This window comes from Condylostylus longicornis, unplaced genomic scaffold, assembly GCF_029603195.1.
Source record: "Condylostylus longicornis isolate FDR11 unplaced genomic scaffold, ASM2960319v2 ptg000084l, whole genome shotgun sequence".
Classification (NCBI taxonomy): Eukaryota; Metazoa; Arthropoda; class Insecta; order Diptera; family Dolichopodidae; genus Condylostylus; species Condylostylus longicornis.
Genome location: NW_026578052.1, coordinates 9883017 through 9907432, shown reverse-complemented (window position 1 = coordinate 9907432; position 24416 = coordinate 9883017). Strand labels below are relative to the sequence as shown.

General features: G+C 24.3%; 3 protein-coding genes across 3 annotated transcripts; 2 read left to right on the top strand and 1 right to left on the bottom strand.

Annotated features, from left to right (window-relative positions):
* The first annotated feature begins 9496 nt into the window (after positions 1-9496).
* LOC129613541 (EARP-interacting protein homolog) lies at positions 9497-11115 on the top strand. The gene is made up of 4 exons (XM_055527650.1): positions 9497-9696; positions 9762-9893; positions 9955-10158; positions 10219-11115. Exons 1-4 carry the CDS (start codon positions 9655-9657, stop codon positions 10972-10974), a joined length of 1134 nt encoding a protein of 377 aa, XP_055383625.1. The 5' UTR covers positions 9497-9654; the 3' UTR covers positions 10975-11115.
* A 100-nt stretch (positions 11116-11215) lies between these two features.
* Positions 11216-13463, bottom strand: LOC129613520 (E3 ubiquitin-protein ligase parkin). Its single transcript, XM_055527627.1, has 8 exons — positions 13116-13463; positions 12846-13047; positions 12594-12793; positions 12388-12536; positions 11994-12330; positions 11818-11925; positions 11656-11752; positions 11216-11606 (listed from the first exon to the last, which is right to left on the bottom strand). Exons 1-8 carry the CDS (start codon positions 13371-13373, stop codon positions 11497-11499), a joined length of 1461 nt encoding a protein of 486 aa, XP_055383602.1. The 5' UTR covers positions 13374-13463; the 3' UTR covers positions 11216-11496.
* Positions 13464-17186: 3723 nt separating this feature from the next.
* On the top strand, positions 17187-24338 carry LOC129613513 (homeobox protein 2). The gene is made up of 6 exons (XM_055527619.1): positions 17187-17636; positions 21227-21897; positions 21963-23006; positions 23113-23195; positions 23257-23748; positions 23826-24338. The coding sequence occupies exons 2-6, from the start codon at positions 21372-21374 to the stop codon at positions 24114-24116; spliced, it is 2436 nt and encodes an 811-aa protein (XP_055383594.1). The 5' UTR covers positions 17187-17636; positions 21227-21371; the 3' UTR covers positions 24117-24338.
* Positions 24339-24416: the final 78 nt, after the last annotated feature.

Genomic DNA, 24416 nt, shown 5'->3' with positions numbered 1-24416 from the left:
GTATTTATCATCCATCTATATACAACATATACATTTAAAAATATCCTTATTATAAGGTACGAAAACTTATGTATAAAACTAGAATAGGTATATAGCTCTATTTAAGGTAACACCAATATTTTGTGGTTAGCAAAACATTTTTCTGTTTAAAATAAGAGAGAAAATTTTATTATAGTGAAAAAAATCCTTAAAAGGATAATATTATTAACTATTATATAAACGAGTAAAACTATAATATTGTTAATGAATATATCATTCAAAAATAGTTTATTATACTATGTTCATTTACATAAATAATATGTAAGTGGGTTTGTTACAATGGAAGTACCTATATGTATACATAAATTGGCACAATTTACTTACAAAAATGGCAGAGCATAATACTTAGTTTATTGTTTTTTTTTTTAAAAGGAATTCAACATTGTTTGTAGCGGAACTTACACTTTTTATTTTTTCCGCGAGTATTATAAAATATAAGAAAATTTAAGAGGATTTGAGGTTATAGCAAAAAATAATAAATAAAAAAATTGTATGAAAATTTAACATAACAGAAGAGAAAAATGAATCTCAGAATGTTTTAAATTTATATTAAATTTCAACTTTGCATCAGTATGAGCAAATTGAATCTAAAACTGAATTTAGCAAAAACAAATTTTCTTTGTGTTTTATACCTCAAATACTAGTAAAAGATGTGACGTTGACAAGACAACTGCGAACAATGAGGTGAGAAGTGACAAAAATTAAAACACTATTAACCTCATTGAAGTTATGCAACAGAAAATTTATTTTAACAAAAAATTTATGCAACAAAATCTTATTAATGTTTTAAATCTCAGTTCAAAAAGGAGCAATGTTGTGTCGAATTCCCGAACGAATTGCTATATGGTTGGAATGAATTGGAGGACTTTCTCAAAAGCTAAAAGTAGCGATGTATGTCTGTTATCGGAAACACACTAAAGGAATGATTTGGATGTTTTGTGTTATAAATATTATTGAGCAATTCATTCCAGCAGTCATTCAAGTAATGCTATTTTAGTTGAGGACACTATAAAACATAATGAAGATATTTTTAAAGATCTCCCGTGTACGGATGGAAATCGATTATTAGTAGGAATTGACTATAATGCCAAATATATGGACTGGTCTTCTAGAATGACCGTGTACAGAAGTGGTAGAGAAAACTATTCAGGAATTCTAAAGTTAAATCTAAATGTTGAACTACAGGCTAGATCAATTAGATTTCGAAATTAATAGAAAAAGCTGCCGGAAAAAATACTCTATTCTCTAAGATCAAGTCTGTATCAGCTAATTATCCTAAAGCTGTAATTCATTTAATTTAGCATTAAATTAAAAAAAAAAGGAGCGAGACGCAAATAGCAAGAGTCGCTTCACCCATACAATAAAATGAGTATGAATAGACGTTTTCAAACACACAACAGCAAAATAGAAACTTTAAAATCAATATCATACCTCATCGGCAAGTTATCCTAAAAGGGGCACAATTATCCTTTATATTACATAATTAGTTATATGGTATTAATACAAAATGAAGCCAGTTGAAACTATTTGCAACTTTTAACATCTATACCTCAAATTCCGTCAATTATTTTTTATTTTAAAAAAAATCTCCATATGAAAATGATTAATTGCTTAACAATTTCTCATAAAATTCTTATATGAATTACATAATTTAAATAAAAAAAAAATTTAATTGATTTGTAAAAAAAAAAATAATTTTATTAAAAATCATTTTACTTGATAAAAAATTTCCATCACGTACTCAAATATTCGATATATAAAAAAAAAGTATCTATTTAAGGTTTATAAAAGTTATTTACGCACAAACGCACATTAATATGACTTTCATCCCCCCCGCCTCCTCCCCTTCATATATCTTCACATACGTTATAACATATACAAGACAAGTACACCCGAGGTATGCCTACAGTAATATTACAAAATATAAAGTAGATAAAATTTCTGCATAACTGGAAAATAACGAAAGGTGAAATTACAAAATTAAGTACTCTTCAATAAAATATTATTCAAATTAAGGATACAATTTGCTTATACACTTGTAAATATATATGTATATGAACATGAAGATTTACATACATTTAACATTCTATTGAATTGGTTCATTTATACACAATTCAATTATTCAATACAGGTACATGTTGTGTGTATATGCTGTGAGTCCGTGTGATATTCAATGTTCAATTCAAAACTTATATTTGTACATACAAAATTTGAAGGATATAAAATTTTTCAATATAGCTATAGAGATGGTAAATCTCAAAACAATTTAACATATCGACCTTTTAAAGCATTTTAAAACATTGACTAAAATTGAATTTTCTATAATTCAGTTTTATAAAAGTGTTACAGTAAATTTTCGAGAATATATTAAAATTTAATTTAAGCCTTTTAGCAATAAACAAGGTGAATAATTATTGAAACTTTTTAATTTATTTTTTTATTAATATGCTATATTAAAATATAGCATATAGTATGCATGTATAAATTTCAAAAGTAATTAAAAAAAAAACATTTTAAAATTATCAAGCTAATAGGGATTCCCACAAGAAAAAATATTCGTAGATAATACAAATAGCTATATTTCAAACTTTTATAACCAATTTAGCGACAAGTTCTCCTCCTATAGTTAATTTAAGCAATCATATTAAGCCACTCCATCATTTTTAAGTTTGGTTGACACATGGATCACTATTCATATCTTCAATATTTTTAAGGACATAAGAGTTCTGTAAACAGAAAATGAAAGGAAATTTGAAATTTATTAAAGTGAAAAAACAAGCTCGCTTTATGACAAGTAATGTCATCATGCTAACGAATTAGTTATATAAAAGTAATTGCAAAAACTAACAATAAACTAATACTGAAACTATACTAAAGAAAACGATTCATCGAAAACTTTGAAGTCCGAACCAACCTCTTCAAAAAATTTTCTGCTTTTTCCCGTTCCTGTATTATGACTAAAACGTATGACGGAATCACCGAATTAAAAACACGGCTGCAACGTATTTTAACTTTTAATGGATTACTGAACACACAAAAACAATTTAAACTCTTATAATACTTGAAAAGTTTTCTTGTCATCATTTTTTGAATGAAGCAAATTTTGACTAGTTGATTTTTTAAATGAAACCAATTTTGACTTGAAAATTTTAAGTCAAGTAGCGTGAAATCCGTTAAAAGTCGACTTAACTTAACTTAATAAGTCAAAGAAGATTCGACTCCATCGAAAATTAACTATTTTAATAATATTCGCATTATTTAAACGATTCCTATTGTTTCCTCAAAAATTTTAAGAAAGAATTTCACATAACACTTTACTCTTACCGTATAGTTTCGCTATAACTCGAATTGTAAATTATGCAAGGCCCTTGTATATAGCTCGAAACCAAACCTATTTTCATAAAAAATATTTTACTACTATTTTAATAAAAATCTGATAAATGATTATTAGTCTGCTCTGCAATTATTTTGTAATGATGGAGGAAAAACATTTATTTAAAAATAATCAAAGTCTTAAGCAAAATATCCAGTTACGGTACAAACTTTTTATTATTTTTCATATATACGTATATGTATGTACGTACGTATATATAAACGTAATATTTTTTATTGAAAAAATTTGTTTAGTATGGAAACAAATATGTTGGTACATGGATTCTTTAACAAAAGTACAATAATAACAATTTTAATTCAAAATAACTATAATATCCTACCACCATATAAACACTATATAATATCCTTTTCGATAATGAATAAACAAATAATAATAAATAAAAAAAAATTCTAGAAAAAAAACATTAGTACAATAAAATAATGTTGAGAAATTTCCTAAACAGAAAATTTCACCAGAAACAAGGTTACAACTTTTGCTTTAAGGCAAACATGGAAAAACAAGAAAAAATAAATAATATAGGAAAAGCAAAAATGAAAATAAAAATAAACTAGGATACATATAGGATTCATGAAAAGCAGAAAAAGAAATATAAAAATAAATTCACTTTTTGCACATAAATAAATCACATAAATATTATAGGAAAAAAGGATACTCTTTTATTGTATCATCATCGCATACAGTGTCGTCTTTGATCTTATCTAAAATATTAAATCCAATTATCAAATGAAATTTTCAATTGATAAAATATGTGAGATTATGTTTATACACTTAAATTAAAATCTAATGTCAATGTGATTTATTCAACAATTATTGCTGCATTACAACATTGCTGATATAATTAAGTTGTGATTAAACCTTCATTAAAGAAGACGCCGCCGTATTAAGATTCGAATTGTGAATACTGTGAATACTTTTATGATATTCTTGTTTTGACGTCTCTTACAAATTACTGCCATGCAACTAAATTGTGTCATGTCATGGCTGTAATACGGATAATAATCAATTTAAGGGTGGCTCGAAACATTCATTATAATAGGTACAATCGTTTAAAATCTTATCATAAAAACAACTTTTAAAGTTAGTACAACTTCAGTTACACGAAATTTTAATATAATAGCAACACTAACGCCATTTGAATCCCACCATTTTAATCATTCCATACAAGAATTCATACAATACACAAATTATTTTATATACAATGTCAAAAAATTTTGTAATTTAATTTTCTGAAACCTTCTTAAGAAACTGTAATAGGACTACATTCATTGTTATGACGTAGACTCATTATATACTCGATAATAAAAGTTGAATTCCATTCAATGTCATGTAAAGGAACTGACATGATAGATACGTGAATTTTTTTCATTTACAATTACATAAACAGAAAATCATTACCACCACGGGATATTTTCTTGTACTTGTTTTCCGTTTTTCTTATATATTTTTTTTTAATATTATTTTATAAATGTACACTACTCAGTTATTTTGATTAAAGAATAACATAAAATATTCCCGAGGATATTGATTAATTTCTAATTAATTACAGATGAATGTATATCAAAACTAAAAACTATTTATGATGCGGGCTAAAATGCAACATAACATGGAATTTTTATAACTTTTATGTACAATGTGTAGGTATGTATATGTAAGTATAATTGAGTTAATGAAAAAGTTTGGATGATATAAAATTTTAATTATATTTTTTTTCTTCTTTTTTTTATTTTACATTAGATTTGATTCTATAATAAAATGAAAGAAAAATTCGAAAAAAATGTTAATGAAGGTTAACTGAAAGTCATTAATAATTAATATTATTATTGATGTACACATAAATATTTTAAAAATTGGACTTAATACAAATGAAAAGCATTACAGTGAATTTTTAATTAATTTTTAAATAACATTTGTTATTTAAAATTTTCCATAGTACTTAATGATAAAAATTGTGAAGAAAATTATTTGAAGTTTCTCTTTTCAAAAAAGGTGAGATTTGTTATATTTTACCATTAATTCACAATTCATAAGAGCTCATTTTCCATGTAAATTAAATTTTTATGAATCATTCTAAATTTAACAATAATATTATAAATTTTGATTTTTTCAACTTGCTATTATAATAACAGTCATAATTATGAATGCATTCACTATATGAATAGGGTGTAAAATAAGAAAACTATTGGAGCAAACTCAATTTTTATAATATTGTAAATATTGATCGCATTTTGTGGTAACCTTATAATTTAAAAATGAAGAACATTGAATATTAAAATATTTTATGAACTAAAACCCAATGTGGAAGAAATTTTTAAACTCTTCCAATTAAATTTAAAATTACATGACTTACTATCATTAAATTTTCTTTGTCAGAGTATATAACTAAGTTGTGTTTTTTTTTTTTCGAAATTTGTTGTCTAAATCTTAATTCTCTTACAAATTTTACTTTAAAAAATTCCTTTTTCATAATAAAAATTCAACATTTTAATTGGAAAAACCTAGACTTCTTATACAAAACTAAGAAAATCCCAATATAATCAACAAAATAATATCTTTTATGCCATAAATTCTAAATATCTTTGGAAATTTCATATATGAATTTATAATAACAGTTAATAAATTTAAATGTTCATTCAGCAAAAGGAGCCAAATTTAGTTTAAAACAAAAACCATTTGCATGGTACACAAATTAATGCAGGTTGATTCAATAACAAAACAAAGCGAACAAAATAAAAATACAGTAAAAATCGGTTATAACGAAATATCGATTAATGCACACAAAAACTATATGGTTAATATATGAAATGAATAGAAAAAAATTGCTTATATGGAAATCGATTGTAACAAAAAATCGATTATGGCGATGGTTTTTACTTCAGCAACACTGTGTTAAAGTGGAAATAAAATTGATTACAACGAATACTTTTGCTTGAGCGACATCTAGTTTTTTATGTATATTTTTCATTAGTATACCAGTTTCAATGAAAATCGGGCATATCGTTAATTTTTTCTGTCCCCTTGCGTGTATGCTAAAACGATTTCTACTGTATAATGATTTTTACTCTTCCGATAGCAAAATTTTATATATATACATATGTGAATCTATAAAAAAAATAATATTAAATAAAGTTTTGAACCAAATGATTAGAATTTATGAAAAAATATCGAGAAAAAACACAAGAAGTGAAAAAGGAAATGCTTTTAATAGAAAAAAAAAATTCAATTTGCTAACCCAAACATAAATTTTCTTAATCCAATATTAATTTTGTTTTTTTTTTTTTAGAGAAGGCGTAAAATGTTTAAAATATTCTCTATCAAAAATTCTATTTACCGACAGAAAATCAGTTTTTCATTTCACTAGAATAAGTAGAACAAAAAATAAAACGTTTTTATCATCTGTAAAATTCCCATAAGCAATACTAGTATAATGGTACATGTTTGTTGGTATGTTCGTTAAATATGATAAAATATCAAAAAAATTTTTATTCAATATTTTTGACCGTTTGCAAATCCATTCACTTACACACAGTATAAAATTGCTTATAGATTTTATTTACCTTTATAATATTATGTATGAAAAGTTTAGGTAACGCAAAAGATGAAGAGTTGATCGAATACTCAACAAAACACACAAGCTATGCGATATTTTGTTTCTGTATACGTATGTTCATAAACCTATAAGATTTATGCAAATGATATATGGGTGTGTTGCACAGAATTGATGTTCATATTATATGGGTAAAGTATAAATTTTTTTTTTCTGTTTTGTATTTGAAAACAATCAATTTTAATTTATTACCTAGCATGATTCTTGCACATTAGATTTTATAAAATTACTGGTATAATACAATGTATAATTCAGATACCCGTAACATATAGGCATACGACATACGAGTAAAATATTATACAATGAATTTGGGTGAAGCATTATGAAGGATCTTTTATTTTTACACATATAAATAATTTTTTATTCTTACTTTTTAATTTGTGAATTCAAGTAAGGCAATTTTTTTCCTTTTTCTATTTAACAATTAAATAATGAGACCTGATTTATTAATTTCGTTAATCATATAATTAAATAAGCTTTGACTTTAATATTAGTACAAAAACACAATTCAGCTTATGAACTGTAATTGCTGACTTATGTAGATGTATTAATAACGTAATTTAAATAAGTGGAAACATATATAAATGAGAATCATATATGAGTTTCTATTAACAGGTAGGCCATATAGCATTAAAATTATTGTGAGCCATATAACATAAAAATTGTATACAACAGTGCTACACAATTTGGCAATTACAAGTTATATTGAAAATACCTGCAGCAACATAACCTTTTTACTGCATTTTTGAAATCCCGGAAGTTATTTACTTTAAATTTAGTTCACAATATTCTCGCAATACATAAAGCGGTATTTTATGTAAAATGTTTTAAAATATATCAAAAAAGGCTCAAATTTTTAATAATTTAAAATGTTTTTCGTAGTTATCTTTACATAAAAACGTATAAATTTATTCAGAATTCTATGATTTTATTTTGAAAAATGATAAGTTTAATTTAAAATTTTTCCATGCAAACCAATATTTTAAATAATTTATTTTAAATAATGCACATAGTAATATCAAAATAAAAATTTAGATTTCAATGTTCCACATTTTTTTTTTACAACTTTGCTTAAAAAGTACTCTTTCATTAAAATTAGCACAATGAAATAGTAATAATATTCTCGAATTTCATTTCATGTTTTTCTACAAATAAAATGGTGTACATGTACTTATTTTTCATAAATTTTAAATTAATTAAAACACCATACTAACATAATTAAATCCATAAGTAAATATATATTAAAGGTATCTATATTTTGTAATTTAATTTTTTATATATACGTATACATGTATGTACATATATAGCTTCCCTGTTTAAGTAAGTAACAAATTGCATATAAATCTCATTAAAAATGTCATTAACTTGTAATTTACCTAGACCTAAATAATTTAATTATATACATAATTTTCTACAAATTAAATGCAAACTACATAATAATATTCATTTGCATAATTAAAAAGTGTTAATTATCATAAAAAAAATATAATACATAAATGTACAAAATGTTATGTATGTGTGTATATGTAAACAAATAAAAATTTACATACTGCATTTAGTATCCTGGATTGAGGTGATTTTTTAATGCAAACTTTTTTTATCTAATATTAAATTAAAATTATTTACATATGTAACACAATTTCGATAATAGAATAAGTTCTAATATGTATTACAACCCATCACTTTAAAATTTCCCTAATACTGTAAAACTATACTATATTTCAGTAAACATAATATTGTAAGCTGCATTGCTCGTAAACATTGTGGCACTGCAATATTGAAGTCAGCCTTCTTTAAATAATATATGTAGTAGATACAGCTGAATACAAAATATGATTCCTTGATATGATATGAAATGAAACTTTTGGTTCATGAACTTGAATCAAAGTCGTTCAACTATCGACTCTATTATTAAGCGCTGTTTTTTTGATAATTTTTTGTTTTCTAATCAAATGTCAAAAAATGGAGCGCCTTCATAGTGAATATGTTATATCAGTTGACATTAAGTTAATATTAGCATGTAAATTTAGTTTTGTCATTTGAAACAATTTTGCTTAAAAAATTATATATGTATTACTTATTGAAAAAGGTTTAATATAAAAAAATTAATATTTTATTACAATATTGAACTGTAAAAGTTTAAAAATTTGTACAAAATATGAAATCAAAACAATTTTGTACTTACATGGTTTAAAAAGGCTGAATTCAAATTTACTCAAATTGTGTTTTTATCAATTGATCATTATAATTTACAGCAATTTTCTTGATTTCTGTGGTTGAGATTTCATTCAGTATTTTTTCTGGTAGAAATTGTACGCTATAAATATCAATCTGAAATCAAGATCTACTGTGAATTTTTCCAAATCGAAAAGGAAGTCAGCATCCCTGAAAAAATTGTTATTTTTAGTTCACAAACACGCAACAAAGTGTCAAAATTAAAAAGAACAACAAAGCAAAAATAAATGAAGTATACAATAGATTTTATTTTCATCAACAATTTTGAATAAATGATTACAAATTTCTAATTGTAAATATTTAGGTTTTGTTGATTAGAATAAAATAATTTAAATCATAATTTTAAGTTTTACGAAAATATTTTTCCGCTTTAAGTTCAATAATGGATGAAAACAGCTCGTTAATATACGGTTTGGAACTACAGGTACAAATAAAACATTGTTAATTACAAATATAAAGTAAATAAGTATACATAACAATAAATTTCAGGCTAGAGCTATGACACCACAACTAGCTGAAAGTAATGAAATAAGATTTTTTATAGCTACGCATTCCCTTAAACCAAATAATCAAATCCATCTAATTGAATACAATGAAGAGAAGCAATCATTAAAAGCAGTGGTAATAATTAAATTAATTACATAAGTACATAATAATAAAACTTTTGTAAATCTGTCATAAGATTTTTTCACATCCACTTGGCGAAATCTGGAAATTAAACAGTAGTCCGCATAATAGCAGAAGAATCGCAACATGTTTTAGTTCTATTAAAAACGGGCAAGTTCTCAGTCAGACTGCTATTTTAGATTTGCCGGAAGACTTACAAAAAAAGCCTGATCAAGATGAATTTCTCAATTTTCATAACGTTGAAATTCTACCGTCAGCTGTAAGTGATAAAATGAAAAGACCTTAATCATATTTTAAGATTTCATCCGTATTTTTTCAGGATTACGGAAATGAAATTAAAAATACAGAATTTCATCCATCAGATGAACAAATTATAGCCAGTGTTATTGATGGAAAAATTATAATATATAATAGATCTGAGAGCAAAACCAGAATAGCTGCGGAAATAAATGCTAATAAACATGCACAGAAATTTACTACTGGAAAATGGTCACAACACCACCAAGGAAATCAATTCATAACATTACATGAGTGTAGTGTTAAATCTTTTGATATTCGGGATACTAATCATTGTGCCTGGTCAATAGAAGAAGCACATGGAACATTAGTGCGAGATTTAGACAGTAATCCAAACAAATCTTGCCATCTCGCGACAGCAGGAGATGATGGTTATATAAAAATATGGGATACTCGAATGACGAAAGAACCCATATTCTTTAGAAATGATCATTATCATTGGATATGGAGTGTAAGGTTTAACACTTTCCACGATCAACTTTTATTAACGAGCAGCAGTGATGGAAAAGTTTTATTAACTTGTGCTGGAAGTGTAAGCTCAGAAACTCAAGATAATATTGATGAAAGCTTATTGCAAAGAGATATCAATTTAGAACAAAATGAAACAAAAAAAGTTATGCCAGATGGACTGTTACAAACATTTGATCAGCATGAAGATTCGGTCTATTGTGCTGAATGGAGCAGTGTAGATCCTTGGATATTTGCCTCCTTGAGTTATGACGGCAGAATGATAATTTCGAAAGTTCCAAAACAATATAAGTATCAAATTTTATTTTAATAATCCTTAAATTATTATGCAAAAGTATATTTACACTTCGAATCTATTTATACCTACATGTATAGAATTTGTTTTTTTATTTTTCTAAAATATTAAGTATTAAAAGTACCAATATTCCAAAAATGACTTATTAGCTTAATTCAATTTTAAAGTTCATAACCTATAGGATATAGAATGTTGAAAATAAAATTGAAATTTTCAAGGAGTAAAATTTAAGGAAACAAAAACTTCATTTTTTTTCATTTACAGTTTAATAATTTATTTCACTTAAGTTAATGCTCTATAACAATATCTCCCTTCACTTTTTTTGTAAATATGTACTAATTTATTGGACGACTGAAACGGTAGTAGGACACTTAATTCAGATACAATTAATTATACATTTCAACAGTTATATTTACATTAAAAATATTTCTTATGCTTAAAAGATATTTTTCGTGAGTACATTATTGAAGAAGCGTAAAATTTGTCAGACTATATGGTTTTTTTAAGTAGACAGTGCAGTGTGTTCATTACAAAATTTTATCCAAACCAATGTGCTCCCATACAGTCTCTTGTCCATCCAGTTTGGCAAATCCAACACCATTCAAATCCACATCCACTTCTTGTACATACCATATGCATGCACCCGCCTAAAATGAAAGTTTTAGTACAAAAAAACTACTTATTCATAATGAATACCGTCTCTCTCTGTAGGTGTTCTACATTTAGGACAGGGCTTTGTAGATGTTTTTATTATAACCTTATTTGCTTCCTCCCAACGAGCTTCTGCAGCTTTCTGCAATAAAAATATTTTTTCAAAGCTATGAGAGAGAGAGAAAATGATATCAAAAGCTTCCTTACGCTTGGGTCAATAACATAATCACAAGAACCTAAATCTGTTGATAGACTATTATCTTGCAAACATTCCCCTATGTGATATCCTTGAAGGCAATTTTTACAAAACACATACTAAAATATAAATTTAAGCAAGGAATCAAACAATATAATTTTAATATAAAAAACAATTCACTACATACATTACATCCATGTTGACATGTTACTTTAAGACAATCAGCTTCAGTAATTAAGCCCATTCCACAGCCTGGTTGAGGACATAAAACTCCACCCGCTTGAAGTACATACTCCTCAGTTGCAAATCTTAAATATCTCTCATATTCATCACTAGCTAATAAGTTAAAATGATGTATTTCTTCTATAAATGATTCTTCGCATCCAGCAGGACAAGGTAAAGTATAACCTATATCTGGATTAGAAACATATTGCCTCTCCATAAGTCTTGATAAGCAATAATTTCGAAAACATTCAAGGCATGTAACATGTCTCTCTTTGCACGGGAAAACTAAAACATTTTCGCTAAAATTTTCGTAATTAAAAATTTCAATTTAATAGAATTTTTTTATGTTTATATACCTCACATCCGTACAGGCTAAACAAGGAACTCCTTTAATATTGTGTTTTACTAAATTCAATGGTATTGCGTAATCTTTTTCCCCCTCTGAAGTATGTTCTGCACATTTAAAATAAAATTCGGCAAAAGGTGGATCTCCCTGTTCGTTATCCTGAAATGATTTTTGTGTAACAGAATACATTTTAAGACTAACTACTCAATTCCTTACAACGCAAACCACTTCATCGTTACTTTCGCAATGTCCACGTATTTTTCTGGGTTTTAAAACATCCTCCCAACACTCAGGATCTCTATGTACAGTAAAAGCTCCGCCTTTGCATTTAGAACAGCGTACTCGTAATTTACCAATACACAATTTCTTACATTTAACGCAATACACAAAAAAATGAGCCCTCTTCTTTTCTCGTTCTATAAAAAATAAGTAATTTAATGTAATAAAAATAAGAAAATATTATTTTACCTTCAGGTAATATATTTAATCTGTCTTCCTTTTCAAGTTGTAAATCAACTAGAGTTTCACACAAAGGTTTTGAACAATGTTCATGATCGTCATAGAAATTCACTTCATCGTTTGAATCGGAAATAATATTTTTTGAAAAGTTATCAGATATACGGCGAGTTTTAATAGCATGTATGATGCTGCGTTGACCTAAGTCACACTCCTAAATTAAATCACTTTACAGTTAGTTAACTTTTTTTTATATTACATAATAAATAATTTCGGTCCTACCTCTACAACTGTTGAATCGCAAAGCTCTTTTCCAGCAAATATTATTTTTACTTCGCATGGTTGTAATCCTAATTGTGGTGCTATTATTTGTTTTATATTTTTGATATCCCATTTTGGATCTAAATCAACAGCCAATGTACATCCTGTATTCGTTTTTATATAGATACTTAAAGTATTAGTGATGCTTTTCTTTCCAAATGACAACAGCTGTAACACGTTTTCAATTATTGACCTTAAAAAATTTAATATAAAACTCATTGCAAAAATTGTTCATTATTTGCGTAATAAATTGAAACAAAACTTTTATTTAGATTTCAAAACAAGTGTGATTATTGCAATAACAGCTGGTTTTGTTATTGAGATTTCAATGACAAACAATTCATAAATATTATTATTTGACAATAAACTTTGACGTTTCTAAGATATAATTGCCATATGCTGTGATATTTATGGGTTTTCTTATCATAGAAAATCGGTTTTGTTTGGCCGATTTAAACAATTTAATGTGGCTACTCTGTTGATTTACATAAATTTAAACTTATAACTTCATTTTAACGTTTCGCAAATTGCAGATTAAATTGATAAAATATGTATTTTTTTTATATAACTGATTTTCGAATTTAATATGTATATCTAGTATATTAAGAAAATTATGATACGGACTAGGATTTTATCTAAAATGTAAAAAGTTTTTATCAATAAAAATATTTCGGAAATTCTACGGGAAATATTAACAAAAAGGATGCGCTTATTTATGTATGTATTTATGTACATATGTATATACATATTTGTTTGTTTCATTTTTTCAACTTAAATAATTGCATACAAATTACTGTGAAAACTATAATTTTTATAAGAAAGGTTTAAATAGATACACTGGTAGCTAAAATACTCTTAGAGAAAATGTATTCTGGACAAATAAAAGCTACTTTTCCATGAACATTTGGTAAGTAATTAAATTCTTATTTTAAAATAGATTCTCCAGTTATTTGCAATATTTAAATTTGAAATTCATTTTAGATTAATTGGAATAATTAACGAGCAAAGAAGGAGGTAGCTACCAGCCTACTTGTGATGAGCTTCAACATATTGTAATAATTCAAAACCTAGTAAATCAAGTTTTAAAAGTACACAAAATTCTATAGAGAAATTTTTTAATAAGAATAGGTATGTACAATGAATGAAAATAACTTCAATGATTAAAAGCTTCGAATAGGCATATGTATACAGATAGCCACCTACATACATAACCTACCCATGCAAAATTTTTTATTTCTATTAAACTTAAGACAAAATTAAAAGATTAGTTATAGGAATAATAATTTTCAATGGGAGTCTTATTGGATATCGAAATTATTGACTGTAACAATGCGTAATACGGATGCACCTACACAAATTCAAAAAAAATACCTAAAAATTTTGGAAAATAATTTTTTTGTATAGAAAATAGGGACATCTAAAATAATCTAACATATAATGTTGAATCCTTAAGTGATACCACAGTATTTACTTTTATAAAAATAAGTTAAATTATTTATAATATTATTTTAATTATATAAATTATTTAGTTTACTTAAAAATAAGTTCAATTTAAGTTTGATTCTAAATTAAATATTACAAATTAACTTTTAGATTGTATTTATTATCTCACTACTAAAAACTTACAAAGTGTTTAGTTAGGTATACTTGAATTTAAAACTCTATAACCATAGTATCAGATAGAATATAAAAAATAACATAAGTTTAATGTAAAAAATTTAAATTCTATCATTAATTTTTAAATTTAGTATCCTTATTTTAAAACTATGTACGTACATACTACTTTTTATTTATATTTTAATACAAAATCCTTTATATAAATACAATAATCCATATATTATGTATGTATGTATGCATGAATGTTTGTAAATACAATATAATTTAACGAAGTACAAAAAATATTATCAGAAAAAAAAAAAAGAAAAAATTCTTTCCAACGTGTGCATTTTCTTACCTTCATTAACTTGTACTTATATTCAAATCTATCGATTTTATTAGAAAAATAAAAAGTTACATACTAAAGAAATAACATGCATACATATGCGAGAAAGCAAAAAAAAAAAAACAATAAAAAAAAATAAAATTAAAATCAAGTGAAAGCTTTTAATAAGTTTTATCAGAATACGCATACACATACATTTACCTACATTTAGGTATTTAAAATATTTTTTTTTATTAAGGTATTCTACATTTTGTATTTCATTTAGAAATTGTTTAAAATTTTGCAATGCTTTTGCTAACTTTTGTTAAAAATGAATAATTGTTAATGTCAGTAAAATTTAATATTAATTTTAACAGAAATGTAATTACTAAATCAGTAAATAAGTAGATATGGTAAAATTAGTAGATGTATGAATAGTAAAATTAGTATCAACAGTATGTATGTATGTATATTATAGATATAGATATTTATTTATGGAAACTCGCATAAATATTGTTTTATTTGTTTCGGCATTTTGGATGTACTATAATTTATATATTTTATTAAACGCCGGAACCTTTTAGAGGCCAAAACTTGTTATTACTGGAAGCACGTCAAGTTGAAGTTCCTGCAAAAGTGTTTAGTATTGAAAAAACGAAAAAAAACTGTCAAAAGTAAAAACCATAAAAATTTTATAGAAAATTTAAAACAATTTTAGAGATTTTTGAACCTTTGTTAAACCTATTTAAAACAAAATATTTTGGAATTAAAAAAAATATGTCATTAACCCTTCGATCTATTAATTCATGTAGCAAATTATGAAGTCGAAAATTTAAAAAAGTTTTACTTTTAATTTAACAAAACCTGTCCAAGACGTCTAACACTTCGGTTCCTTGCAATTCTACTTCAAACAGGGTTAACTATATATGTAATTTTATTTATTGACTTCAGATTACAATTATTCAAATGCGAACTTACTTAAATATCTATAAAATTATCAACGAATTTTGGTAATAAAATAATATTTTTTACGTTTTTTACAAATTTATGTAAACTTTATAACCGTATTGAAAAGTAACTTAATATTAACAAAATTGCAAATTACAAAAAAAAAAAAAACTTTTTTTAGCATACTTACCGGCTTTCATATCTATGGATACATACATACATACATGTACGATGTAAATTTTATGAATACCTTAAAGTTCTTTACACTAACTAAGATACTATAATATGAAATTTCCACTCGTTTAATTGTATTTTTTCTCTCTCTATGATGATAACACCTACATACATTTCCTCTTTTATGCTATTAATTTTATAGGAAAAATTTTCCAGTTAGCTTTTTTCGCTCTGACGTTTACAACATATTATATATTAGGAGAAAAAGAAAAGCTTAATATAGGATATAAAGATAAAAACAGAAAAAAAAAATCTTTATTATTTTTTTTTCTTCTTCTTCTTTTTAATATAATATATTTGTAATGAGAAAAGTTTTTAGTCCCTGTAACTTATTAATATGGTTAGGACGCTTCTTCTATTCATTAAAATAAGTATTAAATGTAAAAAAAAAAACAACACCAACAAGCAAAATAAATTTTATATTAAATTTATGCCGTTATCATATGGAAATATAATAAAATATAAAAATATATAAAATAGCTAATATGCATTTAAAAATTTCAATAATAAATAATAAAAATTAATATAAAAATTTAACGATAATAGAAGTGTTAGTTGTAAAGAATTTCAAATACCTTCACAGTACGATTAAACGGGAAAAGAGTTAAATTTTAAGTTTTTTTTTTTGCTTTTTTTCCTTTTTCGTTTTTTGCTTATTTTCCTTTTCTTTTTGCTTTTGGTATTTTGCTATTTTTTTTTTTCATTTATCTTTCTGTTCTAAATGTCAATAATTTACGGGCGCGTATATTGTGCGCGCGTTTTTCACTTCACATTGAATTTAAAATACAAATTTAAAATTTATTAAGTAGCTACACTCATTTCTTTCAATACTATAAACTATCAATAATAAATTAAATGTTTTCGATTCAATTCTAGATTCAAATTAAATATTTATGAAAGAAAAATAATTTGAAAAAGAAAACAAAAAAATAATAAAAATAAAATAAATATTAAATACAGTTAGAATTATAGAAAATTTTGATGAAAAATTAATAGAAAAAAAGAAGGAACAATAAGTGACAGTTAGAATGAAAAAAACAAACATAAACAAAATAAAAAAATCAATTTTAAAAATTCAATTTTTTTTTTATATAAAAAAAAATAATAATAAAAAATCGTTAAAAGCATAGAGAACAAAAAAAAAAGAAGAACAATTTTTGAAAGCTTTTTGAATGTAGTAATTGCGTTCCCGCGCGAAAACTGAAGCGTCTTCATAATAAAGAGGAAAAAATTCATCCTTTAAAAAAATTGCATTAATATTTTTAATACCACGTGATATACGCGGTAAATTCAATATGTATATAAAAAATATAATAATATATTATATTTGTGAATATATAAGATATTTTATTTGTTATAATATAAAAAAATTTAATCAGGTAAATATATTTTTATTTAGCTATAATTATATATGTATATTGTATACAAATAAAATAAATATACTATTAAATTTAAATATATATATCAAATATATTCTGTTATAAACACAAACTTGTCTACATACAAATGTATATATAATTATATTGACGTAAAATAAAAAAAAAATTATGTATATAATAATTTACGAACAAAATTCTCATATCATATGACAATATATGTATGTATAATATATTCTATATATCTAAATTATATAATTATATTTATATATATCTACAATATATTATTATTTGAGATATGTATGTATATTAATTTTGTAATAGAGAAATATATAAAAACTAAATTTTTGTTATGTACATAACAAATTACATGATATGCGTATATAAAAACTGAAATATTTATGTACATAAAATATATTTATTTATGTATATCATAATAATTTTATCAGACATATGTACATACGTATGTAATAAGAAAATAGGTATACAAATAGTTATTAAAGAAAAATTGTAAAATATAATGTAATATAATATATATTTTTATATAACAATTAATAATATATTAATTGCCTAAAAGTATTTAAATTTTGTATATTAAATATGTATACATACATAATATAAGTACATAATATATATATATATACAAAGATGCTTTATATAAAATAATGCATACTTTTAGGTTAAAAATTGTTTGACATAATATTCGTATGTACATACGTCAATATTTTTTTTAATCGAATTTTGTATATGTAAACATATTGTGTACAATATTTTATTATACATACTTGCATAGATTATTATTTTAACTACTAACTTGTTTCATATAGTACATAATAGAAAAATAGGTAATGAAATATGATAAGAATGTACTTTTATATATGTGGATATAAAGCGATATTAGGTATATATAAAAATTAGAAATAGTTGTCACTTTCGTTATTGTATATAGGCATTATAAACCATTTATGTCAAAAAATTAAATTACATAATGCAATTTGGATGAGTGAAATAAAATTTTATTAGAGAATGCGTTCAAAATATACATAAATTATAAATATAAATTAATTGTTTGCATCTGATCCTCAGTTTTAGAAGGATTAGACTGACACGCAGCCTAATTCTCATAATTTAAGCACTCATAAGTCATAAAGAATTATAAATGTCAACAAAAATTATGAAATTATGAAATTAAAATTCAATTACTCCGAAAAAAAAACCATATTGATCTTAAAGTTTAGAAGAGATTATTTTGAAAATTATTTAGAAATTTTTCTCCCTGAACTTTTGATGAAAAATAATTTCTATATGTTTTTCTTGTCATATTTTATATGACAATAATATATATAATATAGTATTCCATACATATGTATGTATGTGTATTTTGTACTTAAGTTAATATAAAATTAAATAAATTACATATATTGTATATATAAGATTGTACATATATATATATATATGTATATATATTTTCTTGAAATGGGTTAACTCTATAATATGAATTTTCTTATGAATGTTATTACTTTTTTGTTAAATTTTATAATCATATATATATATATGTATAATAGAGTTATATACCGGAAATTGAGGGCTAAGTTGACGTAAACTTTTTAAAATTTTCTTGTACCATTTCTTATATAAGTATACATAAATATTTTCATATATTTATATGCAATTAGAAATCTTAATACTTCTATATATACCCATTTATTACCCATGCATTTATATATAAGAGTACATATATATATATAAGCGCGTATAATATTATCTTTAACAATCTAATATATAGAAACTATAAAGAGTATGGAATAAAAAACAATAAATGTACGGTTATTATTGTATATATATGTACATATACATATATGTATATGTGTATATATATATATAGAAATCAGTGCATACAAAGCTTTTCGAAAGCTTTTTATCTTTTTGCTTTATATATGATTTAATCTCGGTTAACTTTTACATACCGTTTGCTTGTTTTTTTTGTTGTTGTTGTTATCCTTTTCTTTTTTTCGGTTTTTAATCATTCAATATATATTTTGTTTAATTAATTTTATTTTTGTAATTGTTTTGTTTTTTTTTTTCTCTTATATTTTTATTACTTAATTTCAGTTTGTTGCACAGTTAATATATAATATAGACAATTAAATTAATTAAGTCCTTGGAAAGCTTTTAAATACAAAATTAACCTATTTCAAATTTTTTTAAATGATGATGATTTAGCTATACTATATAATGTTTATATTTAAATAATTAAATTTAATTAAAATTATTTTTATTTAATCCTACACTACCTATAACCAATAACAATGTTTATATTTTATGATTTATGGATAGCTGACATCCAAAATTTTAAAATACGTGAATATTACAATTAACTTGAATTTCTATTTAAATTATCAGCGATTTATAGGGGAATCTAAAATGAATCTTTGGTTTAATTCTTAAAGGAATTTTACGCAACTTATATAGCTTAACAGATATACATATATATATGTACATATAGTAGAATTTATAGCTTTTCTAAATAATAAATTTATTATTATCACAAAAATATTCTTCTAATCAAAAATATAAAGTTTTTTTTTATTTTGTATAATGTTTATAGAAATAAATATACATGCATATACATATATAAGTATATAGATATACTGCAACTGCAAAATAATAATGGTGACTTATAAAAGGTCAAAGCTAATAATAAAAACTGTAAAGTGCATATATCCTTTTTCTACATTATTTATATTTAAAGGAAATTTCTTTATACATGAAAAGCTTCCAATAATTTATGATCACTATATTTTTCATCTAAATCTGAACTAAATAAGAAAATAAATATGAAATGATAGGAGGCAAATTTTTTTTTTTTTGTTAAATATGTGTATAATTTCCGTTATAACTTGTAAGAAGCTTAAACAAAGTTTTTTTTTTACAATTTCTGACAGCAACAATAAGAAAAATTACTATTGAGAATGGCAAGAAACTTTTGTTGAATGGGTGAAAATATAATATACAGAATATAATAAACTTGAGGGTATTCTTGTTGTGTACATGCCTCATAAAGGATAGAATTATAAATATGTATAGCCATAATAAAATACACATATTTCAGATAGATTTGATAATAATCGAAGAACACTATTTTTTGATAATATTTATAATACTCTTTCCTTAAGAGTATAAAAGAGAAATGACCAAAACTGTGCAATGCTAACAAATTGTGGAAATTTTGAAAACACAATTTGACCTGCTTCTAACTGTTCAAATATAGAAAAAAATTCTGTTTGTAATTTAATTTGTAACTTTAGGCATTGTTTTTGTGAATTATTTAAAATATATACGTAATTTATGTGTAATTGCAAATTTTCAACACAAAAAAATGTGAATGATCACCATAGAAGAATGGCATAAAAAATCTCCATTAAGAGACATTGTTGAAACACTGACACTCTAGGTCCAATAATAATGAAACATTGCGCTTGAATTCACATGCAACACAAAATTATTTAACACATAATAATAAAAATACATAATATATATTACATACATATTGTTTGACAAAATAAATAATCAAAAATTTTATTTCGTTTTAGATTACATCAATGGGAACTTTAATAAAAAGGCTTTATTACATTAACATTTAAACTAAAAAGAAAATAACTTAAAACTCAAACCGAAATATTGAAATTGACACTTAAACATAACACAAAGATAAATAAAAACAAAAAAAACAACACAATGGATTGTTACACACAACTTCCACCAGAAAATAGATTTGGATTATCACGTTATAGTAGACATTCAGACACCCCATCTCCATTATTAAGTCCACCTGTTAATCGAATCGATAGTCCAAACTATTTAAATAAAATGAATAACGAAACTACAAATTCCTTTTTAAATCATCCAAGAAATAGTTCACCAATAAGATATTCACAACATCAATATCCAGCGTCATATAAAATGACATCAAGTACGCTATTACCAGCACCAGCACCAACTAACCCAATGAATTATTACCCATACAATTTTGATTCAAATTATCCAAGAAATTATCTTCCTAGATCAGTTAGTAATTTTTCACCACCAACACCAGTTGATCAATTTAAAAATTCACTCGATAGAATTAATGGATGTGTTAACTCATCGATTCCTGGTCCATTAGAGGAATATTATAGAAATACTCATTATAACTATTCACAATCATTTAATAATTATGGAAAACTAAATGTGCCAAAGAGTTCATATTATAATCACCATTTAGGTAAATAAAATATTTTATAATTTTATTGAAAAAATTTAATTATAAAATTATATATAATTTTTTAGGACTTCCAACACATCGCACTTCACATATACCAGCTCCAAGCCCAACATACTATTCAACTCCTAGAAATGAATTTTATGACCCAATAGCTGGATTACATCAAACCGTTCGTAACGGTTTCAAAGATAATATTGGCTTATCAAATACATATCATAATATATATAATTATTCTCCACCCTTAACAACTCATTTGAAGAGACCACATTATCCAACACCATACAATCCACATCATCCACAAGCTTTATATCCAAATTCTTATTCAGCTTTTCCATCTTATAATGGTAAATCAACAAGTTTTGATTATTATCGCAGCCATTATACACAATTAAATTCATATCCAGAATATCAAACAACTAATAGTGCACAATATCATCATTTATATCAGCAACAACAGCAACACCATCAACAACTATTACAAAGTAAACATAACGCATTGCAACATAGTAGTCTTTATCAAAATTCATACCCGAACCCTATAACGTTATCGAACGAGAATTTAAATCATCAAGTGGACCTAATGCATTCTCCTAGATCATCAGAATACAATAGTAGATATAAGAATTTTGAAGAAAATTCAGAAAATAAACTTGAAAGCCTTATTAACGAGGAATTACGACCACTATCGTCCAATTTGGACCATAAAAACTTATCAAACAATGAAAGAAAGTTTTCTGATAGTATAGAAGATTTGCCTTTAGAAATCAATAACAGTAATCGTGATGATAAAATAGAACAAAGAGCTGAGTCATCTATATCAGAAAGTAATACCGTCAATGACATGAATTCAGAAACGACAATTGCATCATCACCTCTTACTAGTGTCAGCAGTTATACGGATAGTGGAATTAGTGGCTGTAGTAATATAATTGATGGCAACAACACTAGCGATGGCAGCATTGTTGAAGAAAAACCTGATGAAAATAATATTAACCAAATTAATTCCAATAACACAGAAGAAGATTCAAATGAAATAAAATTAGAGTTAATAGATACCAAAATGACTAATGATCATTTAAATGAAGCTGACAATTTAAACATTAAAAAAGGTAAGCAATATTAATTTACAAAAGTGTATACCAAAAAAAAATATCAACATAATTTATACAATATATACAAACTTTATAAAATAAATTAAAATTAATTATTTTACAGAAGATGAAATTGACCCTAAACCTAAAGCACATAATATACCGTCCAGTACATCTTTAAAAGGGTTTAAAGCAGTTAATAAAAAGGTAAAGAAATTAACAACATATTTCTAATGAAATAGAAATTTAATCAGTTATCTTTGTATAGGACAATCAGCTTGATCGAGTTATTAAACCGTTTTCGGATAATTGTTCAAATGAGAAAAATCAAATTGGACGAAATAATTCTGATTTTAGTCTTCACACCCAACATAAGGAAAATTATAATAAAAACTCTCCGAATTCTTCTTCAAAAACTAAAAACACACGTAATCAACGGGAAAATAATAATTCTTCGAGAGCTGCTTTAAAAAATGATAGTTTACAATTAGAAAATAAAAAATCAAATTCAAATTATTGGTCATCGCATCATCATTATCAATTCCAATCGCGTTCAAAATCACAACGAGATGATAATACACAAAAGCATAATAATAATAAAAATTCAAATAAAAATAATTCAAAAACAAATGTTTCAACAAATATTAATAATAGGAGTCGAGTATTGGAATGTGATTTTATACCAAGCAAAAAATCAAGAAAAAAATCTGGTTCTGGCAACTGTTTAAGCGAAACAGTAGAACTCCGTGAAGAAATTAAGGTACATAATTATACTTATTATTTTAAAAATGTATAGTTTTAAAAATTTATGATAATAATATTATTTATTCATTTTAGGATATTAAACCATTACCTGCATTTCAACAAGCTTTCGGATCAACTGAAATTGGACGATTCTCGGAAATTTTTCAAAATAGTTCACCAGAAAGCTCATATAACTTTAATATGTCATCTTACGATTATAATTTAACAGAAAATGGCAGTCCTTATTTATGGACAGAAACAGGTGAATCTTTAGAAGGTTCACATCATAGAAATTTTTATAAAAATTCTTTATACTCTAATTATATAGAAAATTATGATACGATTGAATCGTCAAAAGAAAATTATTACAATTCATTCGATTAAATATATACATATAATGTATTTCAAAATGTAATATACAATAAAATTATAAACAAAAAAATTAAATTAAATATTAAGATAATGCTGTAGATAAAATTTATTATATATTGAAAATTGTTAAACAATTGTTATAGTGTGTTTTTTTAATCAAAAACATTGCATATTTATTATTACAAAAATTTTATTTAAATAACTTTAAAAAGAAAAATTACAAAAACAAATAAAAAAATAATGATGCCAACAATTTAATTAAAAAAAAAATATTAGAAATAAGTCAAAATTACAATATAATTTTTATTAATA